Source organism: Dama dama, chromosome 10 (assembly GCF_033118175.1).
Source record: "Dama dama isolate Ldn47 chromosome 10, ASM3311817v1, whole genome shotgun sequence".
Lineage (NCBI taxonomy): Eukaryota > Metazoa > Chordata > Mammalia > Artiodactyla > Cervidae > Dama > Dama dama.
The window spans coordinates 15,559,896-15,580,896 of record NC_083690.1 but is presented as its reverse complement, the minus strand read 5'-3'; the positions used below and the strand labels follow the sequence as shown (position 1 = coordinate 15,580,896).

At 45.1% G+C, this 21,001-nt stretch overlaps 1 protein-coding gene across 3 annotated transcripts in view; it reads left to right on the top strand.

Annotated features, from left to right (window-relative positions):
• Positions 1-21,001, top strand: part of MYH11 (myosin heavy chain 11) — a 126,125-nt gene that overhangs the window by 13,906 nt on the left and 91,218 nt on the right. For all 3 annotated transcript variants that reach the window (XM_061152896.1, XM_061152895.1, XM_061152897.1), the window contains exons 2-3: positions 2,673-3,034; positions 12,488-12,644. In XM_061152896.1, the coding sequence (XP_061008879.1) occupies positions 2,690-3,034; positions 12,488-12,644 (502 nt within the window). In that variant the 5' untranslated portion in view covers positions 2,673-2,689. The remainder of the gene's footprint in view (positions 1-2,672; positions 3,035-12,487; positions 12,645-21,001) is intronic.

The following is a 21,001-nucleotide window of genomic DNA, read 5'->3' as shown; positions in this document are numbered from 1 at the left end:
CCATCAACAGGCGAATGGATAAACAAAATGTCATATGTCCATACAATGAAATATTATTAAGCCTTAAAAAAGGAGTGAAATTCTGATTCATGCTCCAACATGGATGAACTTTGAAGACATTATACTAAGTGAAATAAGCTGGTGACAAAAGGATAAATACTGATTATTTCACTGACATGAGGTCCTGAGAGTAATGAAATTCATAGAAACATAAGGTAGAATAGTGCTTGCCAGCAGCTGGAGGGAGGAGGTAATGAGGAATTAGTGTTTAATGGGTGTGGAGTCTCAGTTTTACAAGATGAAAATAGTTCTGGTATTGGATGGTGGTGATAATTGCATGACAATATGGATGTACTTAATGTCATTGAAATGAAAATGTGTAAGATAGTAAATCTTATGTATATTTTACTACAAAAAATTAAGAAAAAAACTCTTGAAAAGTAAAAATCCCTTCAAAACTGTACTCGATAAGTACATATTTCTCCAGTTATTTTGCCTATATGAATTTTAAATATTTTAAAATAAAAATGGGTTATTATACTAGTGCTTTACAATATTCCCTATATTTCATTTTTAAGCAGTTCTATTCAGATCCAGTTTAAATACCATGCAATTAACCCATTTAAATTGTGCAATTGAATGGCTTTCAGCATATTCACAGAATTGTGTATCCATCACTGCAGTACATTCTAGAACATTTTCATTACCCTAAAAAGAAACCCCACTCCCCTCTACTTCAGTTCAGTTCAGTCGCTCAGTCACGTCCAACTCTTTGCAACCCGATGGACTGCAGCACGCCAGGCTTCTCTGTCCTTCACCAACTCCCAGAGCTTGCTCAAACTCATGTCCATCAAGTCAGTGATGCCATCCAACCATCTCATCTTCTGTCATCCCCTTCTCCTCCTGCCTTCAATCTTTCCCAGCATCATTGTCTTTTCCAATGAGTCAGTTCTTCACATCAGGTGGCCAAAGTATTGGAGTTTCAGATTCAGCTTCAGTCCTTCCAATGAATATTCAGGACTGATTTCCTTTAGGTTGGACTGGCTGGATCTCCTTGCAGTCCAAGGGACTCTTAAGAGTCTTCTCCAAGACCACACTTCAAAAGGATCAATTCTTCAGGGCTCAGCTTTCTTTATAGTCCAACTCTCTCATCCATATATGACTACTGGAAAAACCATAGCTTTGATTAGATTTGTTGGCAAAGTAATGGCTCTGCTTTTTAATATGCTCTCTAGGTTGGTCAATAGCTTATCTTCCAAGGAGATACTTGGCATCTTACTTTCACGGCTGCAGTCACTATCTGCAGTGATTTTGGAGCCCCAAAAAATAGTCTCTCACTGTTTCCATTGTTTCCCCATCTATTTGCCATGAAGTGATGGGACCAGATACCATGATCTTAGTTGTTTGAATGTTGAGCTTTAAGCCAACTTTTTCACTCTCCTCTTTCACTTTCATCAAGAGGCTTTTGAGTTTCTCTTCACTTTCTGCCATAAGGGTGGTGTCATCTGTGTATTTGAGGTTATTGATATTTCTCCCAGCAATCTTGTTTCCAGCATATGCTTCATCCAGCCTGACATTTTGCATGATGTACTCTGCATATAAGTTAAATAAGCAGGGTGACAATATACAGCCTTGATGTACTCCTTTCCCAATTTGGAACTAGTATGTTGTTCCATGTCTGGTTCTAACTGTTGCTTCTTGACCTGCATACAGGTTTCTCAGGAGGCAGGTAAGGTGGTCTGGTATTCTCATCTCTTGAAGAATTTTCCACAGTTTGTTGTGATCCATACAGTGAAAGGCTTTGGCATAATCAATAAAGCAGAGGTAGACATTTTTCTGGAATTCTCTTGCTTTTTCTATGATTCAATGGACGTTTGCAGTTTGATCCCTCTACTGTCACCCTTTTATTCTCTCCCAGCTGTTGGCAGCCACTAATCTACTTTTTATCTCTGTGGATTTGCCTATTCTGGATGTTCTTATATAAGTGGAATCATATAATGCGTGGTCCTCTGTGACTAGATACTTTCACTTAGCATAATGTTTTCAAGATTCATTAACACTCAGTGTATTTCAGTACTCCACTCCTTTTCATGGCTGAGTAATAGTCCATTAAATGTATAGGCCACATTTTATTTATCTATTCATCTGTTGATGGACATTTGGGTTTTTCTTCTATTTTTTAGCTATTAGGAGAAATGCTTCTATGAGCACTCACCTGAGTTTTTATGTGGAAGTATGTTTTCATTTCTCTTGGGTATATACCTTAGAATGGGGTTGTTAGATAATGTGATAAACCTATGTTTAAACATTTGAGGACCACCTCCTTTTATTTTTACAGTAAACTATAAGACTTGAATTTGTCCTATGTCAACACATCTAGACATACTTCTCGCACCTTAACCCCTGGATAGCATTTCATTGTATGAGAATATCATGGTTTACATATTCATGCCATGTTGATGGACAATATGTAGTAGTGCAGATCCTTTTCTGAAGAGCCTTTGGGTCGTTTCCATTTTTTGACAACATAAACCATCCTGCTGTGAACACCTTTGTGCCTTGTGAGATATTTCTGCAGATTGCATCACCAGACATGGTGAGGTGAAGGTTTTATCTGTCTTTAGGCCAGTCTGGTTCTGGCCTCATTCTGACCCAGTTGCCTTATTCCCTAGGGGACCAACCAGGCACCATGGCGCAGAAGGACCAGCTCAGTGATGATGAGAAGTTCCTTTTTGTGGACAAAAACTTCATCAACAACCCAGTGGCCCAGGCTGACTGGGCTGCCAAGAAGCTGGTCTGGGTCCCTTCGGAGAAGCAGGGTTTCGAGGCAGCCAGCATCAAGGAGGAGAAAGGGGATGAGGTGATTGTGGAGCTGGTGGAGAATGGCAAGAAGGTCACAGTTGGCAAAGATGACATCCAGAAGATGAACCCGCCCAAGTTCTCCAAGGTGGAGGACATGGCGGAGCTGACGTGTCTCAACGAAGCCTCTGTGCTGCATAACCTGCGGGAGAGGTACTTCTCCGGACTCATATACGTGAGTATCTTGGGGAAACCGGTCACTTCTTGCTGGTCTCCTGCACCCCTGAGGGAGTGGAGAGGCTTGCAGATGTCTCTGGGGTGCAGGTTGGGAGGCTGAAATTTTCACTGAGGGAGGTTGCATGGTGGAGTGGAATCGTTCAGACCTAGGTTCCCATTCACCCTGCCCTATCTAGTTCTGTGATGTTGAATACGTTATTTCACCTATTGAAGCCTCAGTTTTCCCATCTGCAAAATGAGATCACCCTCCCCCAACGTAAATGAGATCCACAGATCCCATGTGGTCACCTGGTTGCATGGTCCATGCTGAACAGATTTCAGTGAAGTAGTTCCTTGCTTTTCCACCGTCTTGGAAATAAAGGAGAACTTTTAACCTCCTTGAGAAGGCTGATCCATCCCACAGCCAAGTAGGTAGGAGACATGAGGATCCTGGCGAGGTTTGGTGGAGGCCTGCCCTGTCACAGATGGGAATGACTAGATTAGACCTGGATTCCTCTGGGTTGACCGTGCAGGTCAGAGTGAACTAGAGCTGCAGTGTCCAATATGGCAGCCACCGGCCACATGTGGCTAACTAAATTTAGATGTAAAGTAAGTGAAAAGTGAAAGTGTTAGTCTCTCAGTCATGTCTGACTCTTTGCAATGCCATGGACTTATCGCTCACTAGGCTTTTCTGTCCATGGAATTCTCCAGGCAAGAATACTGGAGGGCGTAGCCATTCCCTTTTCCAGGGGATCTTCCAGACCCAGGGTCTCTTGCATTGCAGGCAGATTCTTTACCATCTGAGCCACCTGGGAAGGCCTGATGTAAACTAATTAAACATCAATATTTAAAAGTTCACTTCTTCCATTGTGCTGGCTACATGTTAAGTGCCCACCTGACACCCGTGGCTAGTGGCTGCCATATTGGACAGCACAGGTGGAGAACATTCCCATCCTTGCAGAAAGCTCTGTTGGACAGTCTGGACTGGATGATGTGTAACTCAGGGGTACAGATTCTTTGTGGGCTGGACCAGCTCCCTAGGATATAGAAGGACATGGTAGCCCCATCAAGCCAGACTGGTGGACAGAAGGCATCCCACTCCAGCCTTTTGTCTTGCCTCTCAGAAAGGGTACATCTGTCCTTTGGGCAAGTTATTTAATTTCTCTGACATTTTGTTTCCTTCCTTGTAAAATGAATACAAGAATAGTACCTGCCTCATAGAGTGGGTTTGGAGTAGGAAATGGCAATCTACCCTAATATTCTTGCCTGGAAAATTCCACGGACCGAGGAGCCTGGCAGGCTGCAGTCCATGGGGTTGCAAAGAGTTGGACACTGCTGAGTGAGTGAGCATGTGTGCATACATGGAGTGGGTTACTCTGAAAAGAAAGCACATGCATGCTTCCTGGCACATTGGAGGCACTCAGCATGTTAGGTATTGTTTTTATTGGTTATGCTCATTTTTGTCATTGCCAGAGAGATGTTCTTGGATTCTTTGCAAACTTACAGAAACAGTCACCTCTGTCTTGAGGCCCTGCTGGTCTTGCCCTTCATGTTTTGCCACATGAAAATTACAAACCCCCGTTGTCATCTCTAAAAATGTCTTGCAGATTTTTTTTCCTAATTAGGAAAATGAGGCACATTCATTCCAGAAGATCTGGAAAATTCAGAAAAGCCCAGCAAACACAAGAGTCAATCCTCCCCCAGAGATAACAGCTGATAAGATGTTTATGTTTCTTTGTGAGAATAGTGCATGTTTATGTATTGAAAAGGAACTTCCCTGCTGGCTCAGTGGTAAAGAATCTGCCTGCCTATGCAGGAGATGCGGGCTCAACCCCTCGGTCAGGAAGATCCCCTGGAGGAGGAAACCGGCAACCCACTCCAGTATTCTTGCCTGGGAAATCCCATGGAGAGAGGAGCCTGGCAGGTTACAGTCCATGGGGTCGCAAAAGAGTTGGACACGACTTGGCAGCTAAACAATAATGTATTGAAAAGTCTGTGCACACAGGCTGGGACCTGTTCTCTTTCCATGTACAAGTTAGTGATGAACATCCCTACTGCTCACTCATGACCCCAACTGCCCCTTTATGGGCTTTGTGATCTATCCCATGGATGTACCATAATTAATTATTCTTCACTCAGTCGGTAAAGAATCTGCCTGCAATGCAGAAGACCTGGGTTCAATTCCTGGGTCGGGAAGATCTCCTGGAGAAGGAAAGGAAAATCCACTCCAGTATTCTTGCCTGGAAAATCTCATGGACAAAGGGGCCTGGGGGGCTACAGTCTATGGAGTTGCAAAGAGTAGGACATGACTTAGCAACTAAACCACATAGATAGTTCAGAGAGAGTTACAATGGGCTTGTTTTTAAGGGCCAAGGGGGAACTGGGAAGCAACTCATCATTCTATACATACCTTCTCTTGATCTCATTTAGTTAACACAACATCCACTGAATGAAGTATGCTCATCCCATCCTATAGACGAGCAAGCTGTGGCTCAGAGTACTAAAGACCCTCCGAGGACAGTCTAAGATGCTCCCTAACTAAGCAGGGAAACTCTCTTTTGTCCACACCACTGCTTGTCTGGAAGCATTCTCAGCCTGGGGCTGTTGGTACAGAGTGGCTTTTCCTAAGGACACCAGCCTGCAGGGAGCTCTAGAGGAACTGGGCTCCTGTGGGCCTCCTGTCCAAGATAAGTCATCTTTATCCAGGGAGGTCAAGGACGGGCTTGAATAGGAATCTCGCCTGCTGTCCTCTGACACAGATGTTTGGGCCCAAAATAGAAACCAGGAAAAATGAGGGGCTTATGAAGGTCCCAAGACCCAGACTGTCTTCTGACAGCAGATTGAAAAAAATGAATCAAATCTTCAAATTCCTGCTGTGCTTCTCCGGACAGATTAGATGAAAAGCCTTTCAGTCTTATGACCACGCGTCTACTCCTGTCTCATTCTTTTCTGGTCAACTTAATCACTTAACTAGAAACTGTTGTCCGTGATGGAGGAGATAAAAGAGGACGGGGTGGGGGAGCACCCCAAGTTATTCACCCAGCGCATGATGGCAGAAGGCGTGGCCCTTGTTACAGGTGTATGGCAGGTTAAACTCAGGCAGCTGACCGTGCCTGACTTTGCCCCTGGTAACGAAGAGAATGTTCCCTTCCATCCTGCAAGGCTTATCTCAAACAAGGCACTTTTTGCTTAGTCCTGGCAGATGTCTCATCCCCTTGGGTCTAGAAGAGGTAGAAGCCTTAGAGATGCAGTTTCTTTTTTTTTTAATTGGAAGATAATTGCTTTACAATGTTGTGTTAGTTTCTGTTATACAACAGCGTGATTCAGCTCTGTGTATACATATATCCCCTACCTCTTGAGCCTCCATCCCACCACCCCCATCCCACCCCTTTAGGTCATCACAGAGCCCTGAGCTCCCTGGGGTCCCTGTGCCATACAGCTTCCCACTAGCTGTCTATTTCACACATGCTAGTTCTACTCTGTCCCTTCCTCTGACCTCCCCTTCCCCCGCTACGTCCACATGTCCATCCTCCATATCTAGAGATGCAGGTTCCTGGCTGAGCTGCCCCAGATCATTGACGACACGTGTGGGGCCCCCATGTGGCTCCGATTCCCGGTACAGCACTCCCTTGCTCTTCTGGATGTTGTCACGGGCTGGGTTCTCTCTGCCTGGGATTTTTCATGGCTCCATCCCTGGTGTTGGGCTGGGAGATGGGACAAGGGTTTCAGGCAGAGGGAGCTCAGTGATGTGGGCCTTGCCTGTACTGGCTGCTGTCCCAAGACGTTCCCAGCTCTCTCCAGTGAGGTTGAAGCTCACTTCCCACCCAGCACACGAGGCGACCAAGGCAGAGAGATGATGTGACTTACCTGAGAAGGGACAGGATCAGGGCTGTTAAGTGTTGCTGTTCCCCCCTTCTCTCTCTGTGGCGCGCTGAGAGTTATAGGGCCCGGCCCTTGGCCTGAGGCTGCTTGATAATTGAGAGGAGGAAGATAAGGTACATCTGAGCTGCAGATATGTAACATGGATTCTACAGGAATGAATGTGACGAATGGATGAAGTGGGTTAGTCGCTCAGTCGTGTCCAACCTCGTGGACTGTAGCTCACCAGGCTTCTCTATCCATGGAATTCTCCAGGCAAGAATATTGCAGTGAGTAGTCATTCCCTTCTCCAGAGGATCTTTTCTGACCCAGAAATTGAACCCCAGTCTCCGGCATTGCAGGCAAATACTTTACCGTCTGAGCCACCAGGGAAGCCCAGAATGGATGAAGGAAAGGTGGTAAATACACCATACATTGTAATAACTCTGCTTTAAAGCAGAAGGAAATCCTGCCATTTGCAACAGCATGGTTGAACCTGGAGGACATTATGCTGAGTGAAAATAGCCAGAGAGGGGCAAATCCTGCAGGATTCCATTTACAGGACAATCTAAAACAGTCAGACTCAGAGAATCAGAATAGAATGGTGTTGCCAGCGGCTGGGGGAGGTGAAAATGGGAATTTTCTTATTTATTTGTGGCTTTTTCTTGTGTCTGTTCATAACTAGTCACTCAGACTTAAAACACTTTTTGAATAGATAACACATGCACATATTAAATAAAATATTGAATAGTATATAAGGGTATTTTAGAACTTTTCCTTTCATCCCCATTTCATCATCTTCTGGTTCCCCTCCTTACAGAAAGCATGGTCACCAGTTCCTTATAAGTCTTCCAGTAATATTTTATACCCACGTCTCCTGTGTCTCCTGCATTGGCAGACAGGTTCTTTACCAGCAGCACCACCTGGGAAGCCCTAATATTTTATACATATAGAGGCCAATACACACATATATATATGCGTATGTATGTTCTCAGTCGTGTACGACTCTTTGTGATCCCATGGACAGTAGCCTGCCAAGCTCCTCTGTCCATGGGATTTTCCTGGCAAGAATACTGGAGTGGGTTGCCATTTCCTCCTCCTGGGAGTCTTCCCGAGCCAGGAGGATCAAACCCATATCTCTTATGTCTCCTGCACTGGCAGGCAGATTCTTTGCCACTGAGCCACCTGGGAAGCCCAGAATGTATATATATGTGTGTGTGTGTGTGTATGTGTGTATTGGCTGCACTGCCCAGCTTGCCAGATCTTAGTTCCCCAACCAGGGATCAAACCCGAGCTCCCTGCAGTAGAAGCATGGAGTCCTAACCACTGGATCACCAGGGAAGTCCCTATATGTTTATTTGTATATATATATATATATATATATATATATATATATATATATATATAGGTATTCTTTTTAAGAGCAGTGTGCCATAATTATTGAACTGGTCTCCCAATGGTGGATATTTAGGTTGTTTCTATTTTTTTTTTTTTTGCCGTTAACATCAAGGCTGTAGCGGATCACATTCTTGGTGGGCCAGGTCTGTCTCTAGAATGTTCAGAAAGCCATGACACTGCACTGCAACCTGTCCACCGTTTTATAGATGAGGAGGATGAGGCTCAGGTCACACAAGAAGTGAGGGCAAGTCTGAGGTTCTGCCTGGGCCTCTGTGACTTAAAGCCTGCTTCTCTTCCACCTTCCCCCACTGTTCCTCATTTCTGCCGGAGGCCTTGGGAGCTCAGGACTCCACGGCTGACCATATAAAGCGTTAGGGAAAAAGTGAAGTCGCTTCCTAATACGGTCACAAGAGGGAAACCCTAGGCTTGCAGCTGGGACCTGCTGGTGGCACAGGGCCCTGAGAGGCCGCTGGGACATTGGAGGCAGGGAATGTTGAAAACCTCTGAACTTGATCAGCTCAGAAGGGGCTTGTAGGGATGGGGCGGCAGAAACACAGCCAAGCCCAGGAGGGCTGCATCAGGTGAGATCAACCAAGCTGGAACAATGGAGGCTGAACCCCTAGATTCAGAAGCCCAGCCTCTGCGTGGGGTGTGCTGCCATCCACCCAGTCCTTCCCGTTGGGCCATGGTGCCCTGGAAAGATGTGCTGAACTGGACAGAGATTCAGATCTTCCTGGAAGCATGGATTAAGTGCTTGCTGTGTACATCGCACCAGGCGGTGCCCTAGGCAAACAGGAGGAAGGTGATATTTCTCCTTCGGAAGCTGATGATGGAGTTGGGAAAGCCACACCTGTCTCTCTTCCTTCCTTCTTCCGTCCCTCCCTCCTTTTCCCTCCCTCCCTCTCTTCCCCCCTCCTTCTTTCCTTCTTTCATTCAGCAAATATTTACTGGGTGTCTCCTATGTGTCTGGCCCTGTGCTAAGGGCTGGAGATATGATAATGGGCAGCTCACAGTCAAAGAGGTGACATTTATAGTGAGCCCTGAAAGAGCAGATGCAAATGGCTCTGAGAAACTCAGGGGGAAGTGTTCCAAGGAGAGGGAACATTACGTGTGAAGCTTCCAAGGTGGCAAAGTTTTCATCATGAAACAGAGGGAGCATTGGGTGGTCACTAATAGTTATTGAGTCCCTGTTACACACCACCGCTGTGCTGAATGCTCCCCCAGAGCTATCTCACAGCGAACCGATGAAGGAGTGGCTATTACACCTGCCCATTTTGCAGGTGAGGATAATCGAGGCTCAGAGAGAAAAAGAAACTTACACAGGGTCACACAGCCAAGACGTAGCAGAGTGAGAGTTACAAATAAGTCCTCAGTGGTCGATTCTATACTCTTAACCACTACCCTTTACTGCCCCTAGTTCCCTAGAGGGAGTGATTTGGATGGTAAGTGACACATTCTAAAAATGACATGGTGGTGGCAGTGGGCACAGCCTGGGAAGAGCTGGAGGTGGAGTTCAGGCCTAAAGAGGAGGGAGGGCGTGGCTGACCTTCATTCAAACGATCGACCATTCTTGGACTCTTACTCCATGGAGGCCCTGAGCTGCGGACCAGGACACACAGGAACAGGAAACACACAGGCCTTGCCCTGGAACAGCTCTGCCACGCGTTCAACGAATGTCTATGGAGCACCTACTGTGTGCAGCCCAGTGCCAGGCCCTGGGTCACAGAGATGAAGGCAGCGCTGCCCCTGCCCCAAGGAAGCTTTATAATTAACTGACCCCTCAGGCATTCATTTAGCAGGCATTTAGTGAGCACCTACTGTGTCCCTGAACTTGTTAGCACCTTATCTCTTCTGCTGAAGTTTCTCGAGCACCGCCCCCTCCTGGTCGGTTAGGGCCCTCTCGTCCTTGCTCCCATAATCCACAGAGCTCCATCCTTGTTCTTACGATGTTATTTGGACATCCTCATCTCCTTTTTGAAAGAGGCTTTTTGAGAGCAGGAATGATCATCGATTTATTTGTTTCCAGCATTTAACACAGACCTGGTATGCAGTCAGTGCTCAATAAGTGGCTGATGGATGTTTAGATAGGACTTGTGGGAACCTGGGAGATTATGGCCTCCCTCTGACCTCCCCCACCCCCAGTCCTGTTCCTTTTCAGAAACAGCATTTTCCCCTCACCCCGGATCAACTCTCATCATCATCACCCCTTAGCAGATGGAGCCCTGGAGGGAGTCCCTCACTTGCCAACCAGCTGCTGCCGTGACTGAAAGCCCTTTGTGGGCAGGTCCTTGGGTGTCTTGTCTTGCTCTGTAACCCCAGAGCCTCACGCGTGGAATGCATGAATGAATGAGAGACTGAATGAAGAGATGATCGATTGTTTCTGTGGGACGGGAATAGGCCCACAGCTGATGGACAGTGCCCACGCCTCACAGCGGGGGGCTCAGTGCTGGGTGACTTTGATCGAGGTGCCAAACCTCTCCGGTGTTCGCTTTGCTCCGAGTGTAACCCCGGGGTGGACTTTCTGCTCCTCCTCCTTTAGTCACTTTCTGGGGGAGTTGGAGGGAAGACGTGCTTCGCGGCCACCGGAGCCTTGGGCAGCGCTGATGTTATCGTTTGGGAAAGCAGTTCCTCTGGGACAGGTTGGCGCCTGTCTCCTGGGCCCTGAGCTCAGCCTGTGGGAAAGGCCAGGATACAGTAAAGAGCAGTAGTAATCAGGACCACGCCTCCCCCGCCCACAGCACGGAGGGACGTGTGAGCATCTTCATACCCCTTCCTTGTTCTGATCAGTTTCAGATGTTCCTCTGCACTTGGTAGGGCAGGATGATTTTTTTAAACTAATTAATTAATTTTTTTTGGCCTTGCTGTGCAGTTTGCTGGATCTTAATTCCTGGACCAGGGATTAAACCCAGGCCCCCAGCAGTGGGAGGTCCTAACCACTGGACCCCCAGGAACTCCCAATTTTTTTTTTAAATTGTGATAAAATCCATATAACCAATTCACGATCTTAATCAGTTTGAAGGGAACAAGTGGCATTGATACATTCGCAGTGTAGTCTTACTCCCACTGCTATCTAGTTCCAGAACATTTTTATAGACCCCCAAAGAAACCCATTCCAACTAGCAGTCACTCCCATTCCCCCATCTCTCCAGTCCCGGGAAACCAGAGACCTGTCTTCTGTCTCTATGGATTTGCCTGTTCTAGACATTTCATGTAAGTGGAACCGTGTGATACATGACCTTCTGTGTCTGACTTCTTTTGTTCAGTGTACTGTTTCCAAGGTTCATCCATGTTGTAATGTGTAAGTGCCATTCCTATTTAAAGACAGCTGTGTGTATCCCCACTTTACAGATGAGGGACTCTGTCCTTTTTCATGATCGAGGAGAGTATGAGCTCTGGGGTAAGAAGTCATGATTTTAGTTCTGAATTTCCCAGCAGCTGCGTGACTTGGTGAGAACTTCACTGAGCCTCAGTTTTCTCATCTGTCAATTGGGCCACAGGGAAATTATAGTACCCCTATCAGAGGTCGAATGTGAGGATTAAAGAAGACGCCTGTGAAGTGCTTAGCTGAGTGGCTGGTGCATAGTAGGTGCTTGAGAAATTGTAGGTGTTATTTAAGCCTGTGAGGCTCAGGGACATGAAGTGACGGTGGTTGGGAGTGGCCCTGGGGTCTGAACCCAGAACTGTTTAAAACCACAGTTATAAATGGTGTCCTGGAAATCCAAGCTTACCCCTTGCCCCTCTCCCCTGTCCCTGGGGTCAGTGACGCCAGAAATTCCCACCAGGATGCTGAGCTTCATTTTGTGTGTGTGTGCTCAATTGCTCGGTTGTGTCTGACTCTCTGTGGCCGCATGGACTATAGGTCACCAGGCTCCTCCGTCCATGGGATTCTCCAGGCAAGAATACTGGAGTGGGTTGCCATTTCCTCCTCCAGGGAATCTTCCTGACCCAGGGATTGAACTGGTGTCTTCTGTGTCTCCTGCATTGCAGGTAGATTCTTTACCACTTGTACCACCTGTGAAGTCCTGAGCCTCAGTTTCCCCATCTCTAAAATGGGACTCTGAGCGCATATGTTCAAGGCTGCCCCTGTGGGAATGAAGTGAGAAAATGCACACAGTGGCGCTCAGACCATGCAGGCTGTGGTGGGTGGTCACAGACTGGATGTCAGAGCTCTGTCCCTGCCGGGTTCCTGCAGTAAGCTTGGTTCTCTCTTTTGTAGACGTACTCGGGCCTCTTCTGCGTGGTGGTGAACCCCTACAAGCAGCTGCCCATCTACTCGGAGAAGATCATCGAGATGTACAAGGGCAAGAAGCGGCATGAGATGCCACCCCACATCTATGCCATCGCCGACACGGCCTACCGGAGCATGCTGCAAGGTGAGCCGCCTGCAGAGGCATAGAGCTCCTCCTCCTCCAGGGAGCCCACCTGGGCTGCTTACAGTCACTCGCCAGGCCCCTCCTGTCCTGCCCGCCTGCAGTTCTCGCCAAGAATGTGGGGTTTGGCAGGCGGAGCTGGGTAACAGCAGGGCTGTGACTGAAAAAGGGAAAAAACAAGCAGAACAGATGTGTGTGCAGCCCGGGAGAGAAGGGAGGGCAGACAGTTTGGGCAAATACAGGCATGGGCTCGCCGACCCCTGGTTGCCCGAGGCCTGGGTGGGCCAGCCGTCTGGAAGATGGTAGGATGCTGTCACCTTGGAAGGGAAGCTGGTGGGGAACGGCCCTGGCGCTGATCCAACCAGATCTGAATTTGCAGCCAGCTGTCACTCACATCCTGTGGGATCCTGTGCAAATGTCTTTTCCTCTCCAGCCTCAGTTTCCTCATCTGTAAAAAGGGAGTGAGAGGTCTATCTTGCAGCGTGTTGTACAGTGGTAAAGCAGGCTTTTCCACACTGAAGACCTTTGCCTATTACCTCCACATTTATGTATCATTATTATTACTATCATTAATAACTTTACTGTGGTAGAACATACATACAGGAGAATGCAAAAAGTACACAAATTCAGTGTCCAGGCTAAAATTAATTTTTACATGCCTACAGTCGTAATCACCACCCAGACCAAGATGGGAAATAGTTCTAGGAAGTTCTCTCATGCCTCCTCCCATAAATGGAATACCTCCTCCTATAAATGGATCTGGCCTTCAGATACAGGAGTTCTGTCCTTACACTTGAGAAAGCGCAACAGGAAAGAGCTTTGGCAGTTTTTAAAGCTGTGCACAGTTGTGATGTGATTTTTAGGTGTGAAGAGCCTAGAGGTGGTAAGCCGGCAGCTGGTAGGCTGGATCCAGCCCTCAGATAAGTTTGGTTTTTGGTCCACATGGAGTTTTAAGGATACTTTAATTAGTTGCCAACTTTTAAAAATGTGAAGATTGTACGTAAAAAGCCCGATTTCTAGGTTATTTTGAAAGTATTGGAACATCTGGCAACATGTCATCCCACCTGTCAGCCCCTCAAAAGGACATATGATTTCTCCAGTTCCCTAGTCTTCACCTGGCCTGGTGCACTTGGGTTTACTGCTTGGCTCCTGTGCTTGACTTGCAACCCCTGGCATAGCTTTCTCCAAGAATGTTCTGAGTTGAGGATTGAAAGGAGCCCAGTTCTGGAAGCTCCTGAGGGCAGGTGTACCTAAGACAAATTACTCTCCCAACTCAAGGTAAAGGGGCTCAGGTAGAAGTTCCCCAAATTACTGACAGGATTAACCATGCCCCACAGTATAATTCAAACTAGACCATTCCAGACGGGTACTACCATTTCTTCTAAAGACCAGAATATGGAGCCTTGCAAAGAGGATTGTGCGAGATATAATCTTAGGTTATAAAGTGATGACTCTTGGAGTTAGGTATGTGCTTTTGTGAAAAAAAATCCTTTGTAGTCTCTCCTGATGAAAGAGTATACAATGGTGGTTCACACACCTCTTTGGAAAGCTGAACATCACAAAGTTACAGTATTCATATCATTTGGGGTGCTTTTGGTACAAGAAGCTTAGCAATCAATTAAAATGGCTTAAACAACAGAAATTTATTACCTCATATAACAAGTGGTCTGGATGTTGATGATTTCAGGCTTAGTTAATTTAGCAGCTCAAAAACAGACTTTTTTGGGATTTTCTTGGCTGTTTCCTCATCATCACAAGATGGCAACCATAGCTCCAGACATCACAGCCTCATGTGATAATATCCAAAAGCATGAAGGAAGTGAAGGGATAGGTTTTTTCCCTACGTCTCTTTTTTATGAGAGAAGAAAACCTTTTCCAGAAACTCATCAGCAGGCATCCTTTTTGTCTGTTAAGTCTGTTATGTCTTGATCACATGCAAACCTCTAAACCAATCATTGGCAAAGAGGACTGGAACATTTGTGATTGGTTTGGACTATTCCTAGTTCTTTTCTGGAGCTGAGGGAGCTTTTTTGTTGTTGTTTAGCTGCTAAGTCATGTCTGACCCTCTTGCAACCCAATGGACTGTAGCCTGCCAGGCTCCTCTGTCCATGGGGTTTCCCAGGCAAGAACACTGGAGGGGGTTGTCATTTCCTTCTCCAGGGGATCTTCCTGACCCAGGGATCAAACTGACATCTCCTGCATTGGCAGGCAGATTCTTTACCACTGAGCCAATAGGGAAGCCTAAAGGAGCTCTTACTAAGCACATTTAGTCTGAATACCAGAATGAAAAGGGGAAGAGGGAATGACAGGTAAACATTGCCATAGTGCTCTTAGAATTTATATATGTAACTTTAAGAAACTTAGGGTTCCCCTGATGTCTCCGCAGGAAAGATTCTGCCTGCAATGCAGGAGACACAGGAGATGAAGTTTCTATCCCTGGGTTGGAAAGATCCCCTGGAGAAGGAAATGGCAACCCACTCCAGTATTCTTGCCTGAAAAAAAAAATCCTATGGACAGAATTGCCTGGCGAACTACAATCTAAAGGGTCGCAAAGAGTTGGGCATGATTGAGTGACTAAGTACGACAAAAAACCTCTATCTTATATATTCCATTCTAGAAAAATTGAAACATATATTTAAGCAAAAGAGAATGTACTAGCACCCATAAACCTATCACCAGGGATCATCACCATTAATGTTTGTCTATGTAACTTTTCATACACTAACTGAGCTGGATGGCATGAAATGAAGGAGGTTATGACTATCTGAAAATAATTGGTTCCAGAAAAAATTTACTTAAAATGGGCATGTAGATTAAGGGGGGAAGAGGTTTTGATGGGCTTAAAAAATGACATTGCATATTATGAACACAGGCTTATTTATTTTACATGCATTAGGAATTTGGTGGCTATTGCAACTAGATGCTCTAATTCTTAGGAAGAGTATAAAATTAATTCAGAGTTAGGTGTTCTTGCCTTAACATTTTATAAGACACCATTCTTCATGCCATGCTTGATTTCTGCAGCATGGGATGAGAAGATAATTTTTACAGACTTATTGGAGAAATCACCACTTTTGCCAAGGGTTTTGACTTCTTTGGTGTTTAGCACAGTCTCTCAAAGTCCTTGTTGTGTTATCTTTCCTGATGACTCCCTAACGTTTGGTTGTGAAGTGATCTGACATTTTTGGTGGCCTTTCGAACGTCACCAACGTGTGACACCTCACCTTCCAGGAAACAGGTGGTTTTGCAGAGCTGCCGTTTTCTTTTGTGTTTGTATCGAGACGATGGATGTTGACACCCAATAGCTGGCGAGGGGAAGCCTTTGAATTAGAGGACAGCAGTAACGCAGACTAGAGAAAGATGCTTTAGTGGGATCTGGTTTCCCAAATACTTGACTCTTTGAAGAATATTTTTGTGTTGTGATAACTTTTGCCTCCCTAGACAACTTCCCATCCACGGGGCAATGTTATACTCTGTACACGGACCCCCAAGGCAAATACATTTGATTTCTCTTAGGCTCTGTATTTTAACCCACAATTATATAGTGAAATATAATGTTACCTAGAAATTTTAAACCTCAAGAGAAAAATGCCATCCATAAGTGATAAGCTCTTTTTAAATTAAAGGTTAATCAACAGTTGCTATGTATGCATTTGTTTTGGCCTTATCTGGTGCTTTCTGGCATGAGTGATGACAAACTCTGATGAAAAAAATCTCCAAAAAAAAAAAAAAAAACAAGGAGAAAAAATAAAAGCTTAGGAAAAATCTTTCTTTTTTCTTTATAAAGTGGGAATTTGGTTTTTGTGAAGGAATGTGTGGGGCCGGTTTGTGACTCTGTTGGTGAATGTTCCTGTCCCAGGCTGTCCATTCACTGGGCTGGGATTGTGCTGAACTTTCTGTCTTGTTGGAAGCAATAAGTCAGCAGTTATGTCTTTCTCTTCAAGTCCTTTATGAAACAGGATGGTGTGTGGAGAGAGAGGATTGGGAAAGGGTGGAGTACGCATTCACCGAACACAGAATGAAATGTTTAAAATTTGTCATGTGGACTCTTAAGTTCCCGAGGCCCCCTAAACTCCATGAAACCCACAAACACCACGCTTGTCTGCCTGCTCATCATGGAATCTCTGGGATGTGTGCTGGTGCCTGGTATGGACTAGCTGCTCAGTTAATATTTGCAATGAATGAAGGAAGAACTCTCAGAGTTGTTGAAAGAAAAGAACCAGGGGCTTCCCCGGTGGCCCAGTGATGAAGACTCCATGCTTCCACTGCAGGGAGTACAGGTTCGACCCCCTAGGCAGGGAACTGAGATCCTGTACACTGCTCAACCCGGCCAAAAAAAAAAAAAGTTACTTTAACTAAAAACTCTTTTTAAAAAAAGAAAAGCACTGACCAGGGTCAGGATGGGTGGGGTGGGTTGTCCAAGGGTGGTGGGGGAGTTACCAAAGCCTCTATGACTCACTAAGAGGGGAAAGGATAGGGCGGAGCATTCTGGCTGAGAATAGTAACAGGGGAGTTGGGAATGTGGGAGGGGATTTCTAAGACATAATCCATTCACAAGCCCCTCCCCAAAGGAAGCCAGGCCCCAGTAGGGAGGAGACAATGAGAGAAGTCAGCATTTAAAATATGTCTTATGTATGTGTATGTGTAAATGATATCGTATGTGCTTTTTACATTTCCCAATGTTTTTTTGTTTTTGGAGAGATGATAGATTCAAATTCAAAAGCTGACCATTCTCCCTTTCAACCCTTGTGCTTAAGACTCCTAGTCTGCCTCCCCAGAGATAACCATGGGGTTATTATTCTAGTTTATTAGATATTCTTAGATACTCTCCTAGAGATATTTTCTGCACATGTCTGAAGATACACATCCATTTCTCTCTTCCCAAGTTCTGCCCACAAATAGTAACATTTCGTATGCACTGCTCTGCATGCTGCTGGAGTATTAGAGGCCTAAAGGAATTCCTTACTCCTTTTTTTTACACTTTTAGCTTTCATCTTTATTGAAGGTGTACATGAAGATGATTTAGTCAGTTCCTCGAGGCTTGTTAAGAAAAAAATCACTCCTTTGTTGCTTCTCTAATTTCCTCTTCTCCAGGGATAACCATTATCAACTCTTAACTGAATTTTGGGTTTTTAACACTGTAATCTCTAAGATACTTGAATATATTACTCATATTTTAAATTTCTCCCTCAGTTTTAGGCATTACTTATTGGCTTTTCATCATGAAACATGAGCATTTCACTCAGTCACCCCCTTGCTTTGTCCTCCGGCCTCCTCCCAACACACACGCAACCATGCCCCACCACATAAGCTCCCAATGTAGTTGCATATTAACTTTGATGAAAGCTCTATTCAGAGTTTACATTATCATGACTGTGTAGATGCCATTCACAGCTGAGCTCTGCACTGTCTTATGATGACTTTTCCTCTACAATTTATTTTTTCCCCTGGAGTTAGTAATTGCCTTTATTTTTTTCCAACTTGGGTATCTATGTACTTAATCACTAATTCTACCCCAAATTCTCCTTCTAAATGTGTTAATCTTCTTATGTCTTATAATAAAGATATGTATTCAAGATCCTATTTATAGCTTCTTTCTGGAAGTGATTGCTACTGGAGCCTTGACCTGCCCTGGATACCCTCTTGTGACCAGTAGCTGACGTTTGGGATCATCTTTATCATTCTTGGAATTCCTTTGAATGCTCTCATGGTGGACTGTTTCCTAGTTTCCATGTCGGGGGAGGAGCTAAGATGGAGGAGGAATAAGACGGGGAGACCACTTTCTCCCCTACAAATTCATCGAAAGAACATTTGAACACTGAGCAAACTTCACAAAACAACTTCTGACCGCTAGCAGAAGACATCAGGTGCCCAGAAAAGCAGCCTAGTTTCCATGTCTTCTTCTTCCTTAATTTACTTATGGAGCACTTTCTCTAGTAGCTTCTCAAGAAAGGACATATGTGAGACAACTTAAGATACTGCATATCTGAACGTCTTGATGCTTCTCTAATATTTAAGGGAAAGCCTGTGAAAGTGAAGTGCAAGTGTTAGTTACTCAGTCCTGTCCAGCTCTTTGCAACCTCAGGCTCCTCTGTCCATGGAAAATTCTCCAGACAAGAATATTGGAGGAGATTGCCATTTCCTTCTCCAAGAGATCTTCCCAACCCAGGAATCAAATCCAGGTCCCCTATATCACAGATGGATTCTTTACCATCTGAGCCAAAAGGGAAGCCTAATGGATAGTTTAACTGGGTTTACAGTTTTAAGCAAGCAATAATTTTCTTTCCAAATTTTTAAGACATTGCTTCATTAACTTTGAGATTCAGTTTCATTTTGGGGAAGATGAAATTCATTCTTATTCTTGATCCTTTGTATGTGACCTTTTTTTTTTTTTTTTTTCTCCTTACTCCTTCTCTGGAAGTGTTTTTTTTTTTTTTTTTTAAATCTTTATCTCCCTGTTCATGATTGGATATGGTGTGGGTCTGTTTTTACTCATTGTGCTAGAGACTTGAGTGGATCCTCATAGTCTATAAATTCCTGTCCTTACATTCTGGGAAATTTTTTTGAATTATGTCCTTAATGATTTCTTTTTCTTTGTATTCTCTGTTCTGTTTTTTTCTAGATGTTTTCTTATTTCTATACTGGAATTCTCAGATTTTTTTTTTATAATTTTCATCTCTTTCTCTTTTTCTTTTTATTTTTTAGGCAGTTACTTCAACTTTATCTTATAAACTCTCCACTGAGTTTTCAATTACTACTATCACTCCAAAAAAAAGTTTCCAAGAACTTTGTTTTGTTTCCTGAATGTTTCTTTCTTATCAGATTCTTTTTCCATGCACATTCCTTTTCTTAGAGGGTACTTCTCCACATGTAGGCCCCTGTTACCTCCAAGAGGCATGTTTGCTTACTTATTTGTTTTAATTTATGTTTGTCTTGTTAGTGACTTTCTTCCAATGCCTGCTGATTCATTGACTGTCCATTCATCTGGGATGCTCTAATGCATGGGCACCAAAAAATTGATGGCAGCTTCGTGTTTGCAGGAGGGGCTTGCTGGTGAGGCTGGGCTGCTCCATCGGGTGACTCCTAGTGTATCTTTCAGTCTTTTTTCTTGGGCTAGTGAAATTCTTCAGAGAAGTCTTGTACAGTCTTCTGCTTGAAGGGTAAAGATCTATCTACTATCATTTTGGGGCTTCCCAGGTGGCTCAGTGGTAAAAACTTGCCTGCCAATGCAGGAGATGCAGGTGACATGGGTTTGATCCCTGGGTCAGGAAGATCCCCTAGAGGAGGAAATGGCACCTCACTCCAGTATTCTTGCCTGGAAAATCCCATAGACAGAGGAGTCTGGTGGGCTACAATCCACTGCATCACAAAAGGGTCAGACACAACTTAGTGACTAAACAACAACAACCATCATTTTAAGGATCGAGTTGAGAAGAGGATGAGGGTTTCAAACTAGGGGATGAAACTGGCATGTTGTCTTCTTGCCATTCCTGGTGTCCCCAAGACAGAGACCTTCTATTTCTCCCTCTCCAGAGAAATGATCTGCCCCCTTTGGTGGGCTGTGGGGAGGGCAGTCACTTGGCTGCAGGGAGTATAGATGGTATCTGGAGTGTCTAGCAGCTTCTCAGATGGACATTCAACCAGTCCTTATGTTTCATTGTCCTCCACCCTCTTCCCGAGGCCCCAGGTTGCCCATTACTGAAGTTTGGGCTGGAGGCAGGGGACTCTGCTTCTCCACTTCCCCACCACCAGCTTAGATGTCTCTCCTGGACTGTCATCACTCATCCCATTTGCTGTTGTGTTGTTCATTCCCAGGTTGTGGTGTTCTCTCCTCTCCCATTTATTTGGACGGTTTCATGTGTTTTTGAAAAACCCCTTTGTGTGTTCAGTCATGTTCAACTCTTTGCGGCCCCATGAGCTGTAGCCCACCAGGCTCCTCTGTCCGTAGGATTCTCCAGGCAAGAATACTGGAGGGAGTTGCCATGCCCTCCTCTGGGGGATCTTAGCGACCCAGGGATCAAACCCATGTCTCTTACGTCTCCTGCATTGGCAGGCAGATTCTTTACCACTAGCGCCACCTGGGAAGCCTGAGAAAAATCCCTTTCAGTTCAGTTCAGTTCAGTTGCTCAGCCATGTCCGACCCCATGGACTGTAGCACGCCAGGCTTCCCTGTCCTTCACCAACTCCTGGAGCTTGCTCAAACTCATGTCCATTGAGTTGGTGATGCCATCCAACCAACTCACCCTCTGTCGTCCCCTTCTCCTCCCACCTTCAATCTTTCCCAGCATCAGGGTCTTTTCCAATGAGTCAGTTCTTCGCACCAGGTGGCCAAAGTATTGGAGTTTCAGCTTCAGCATCAA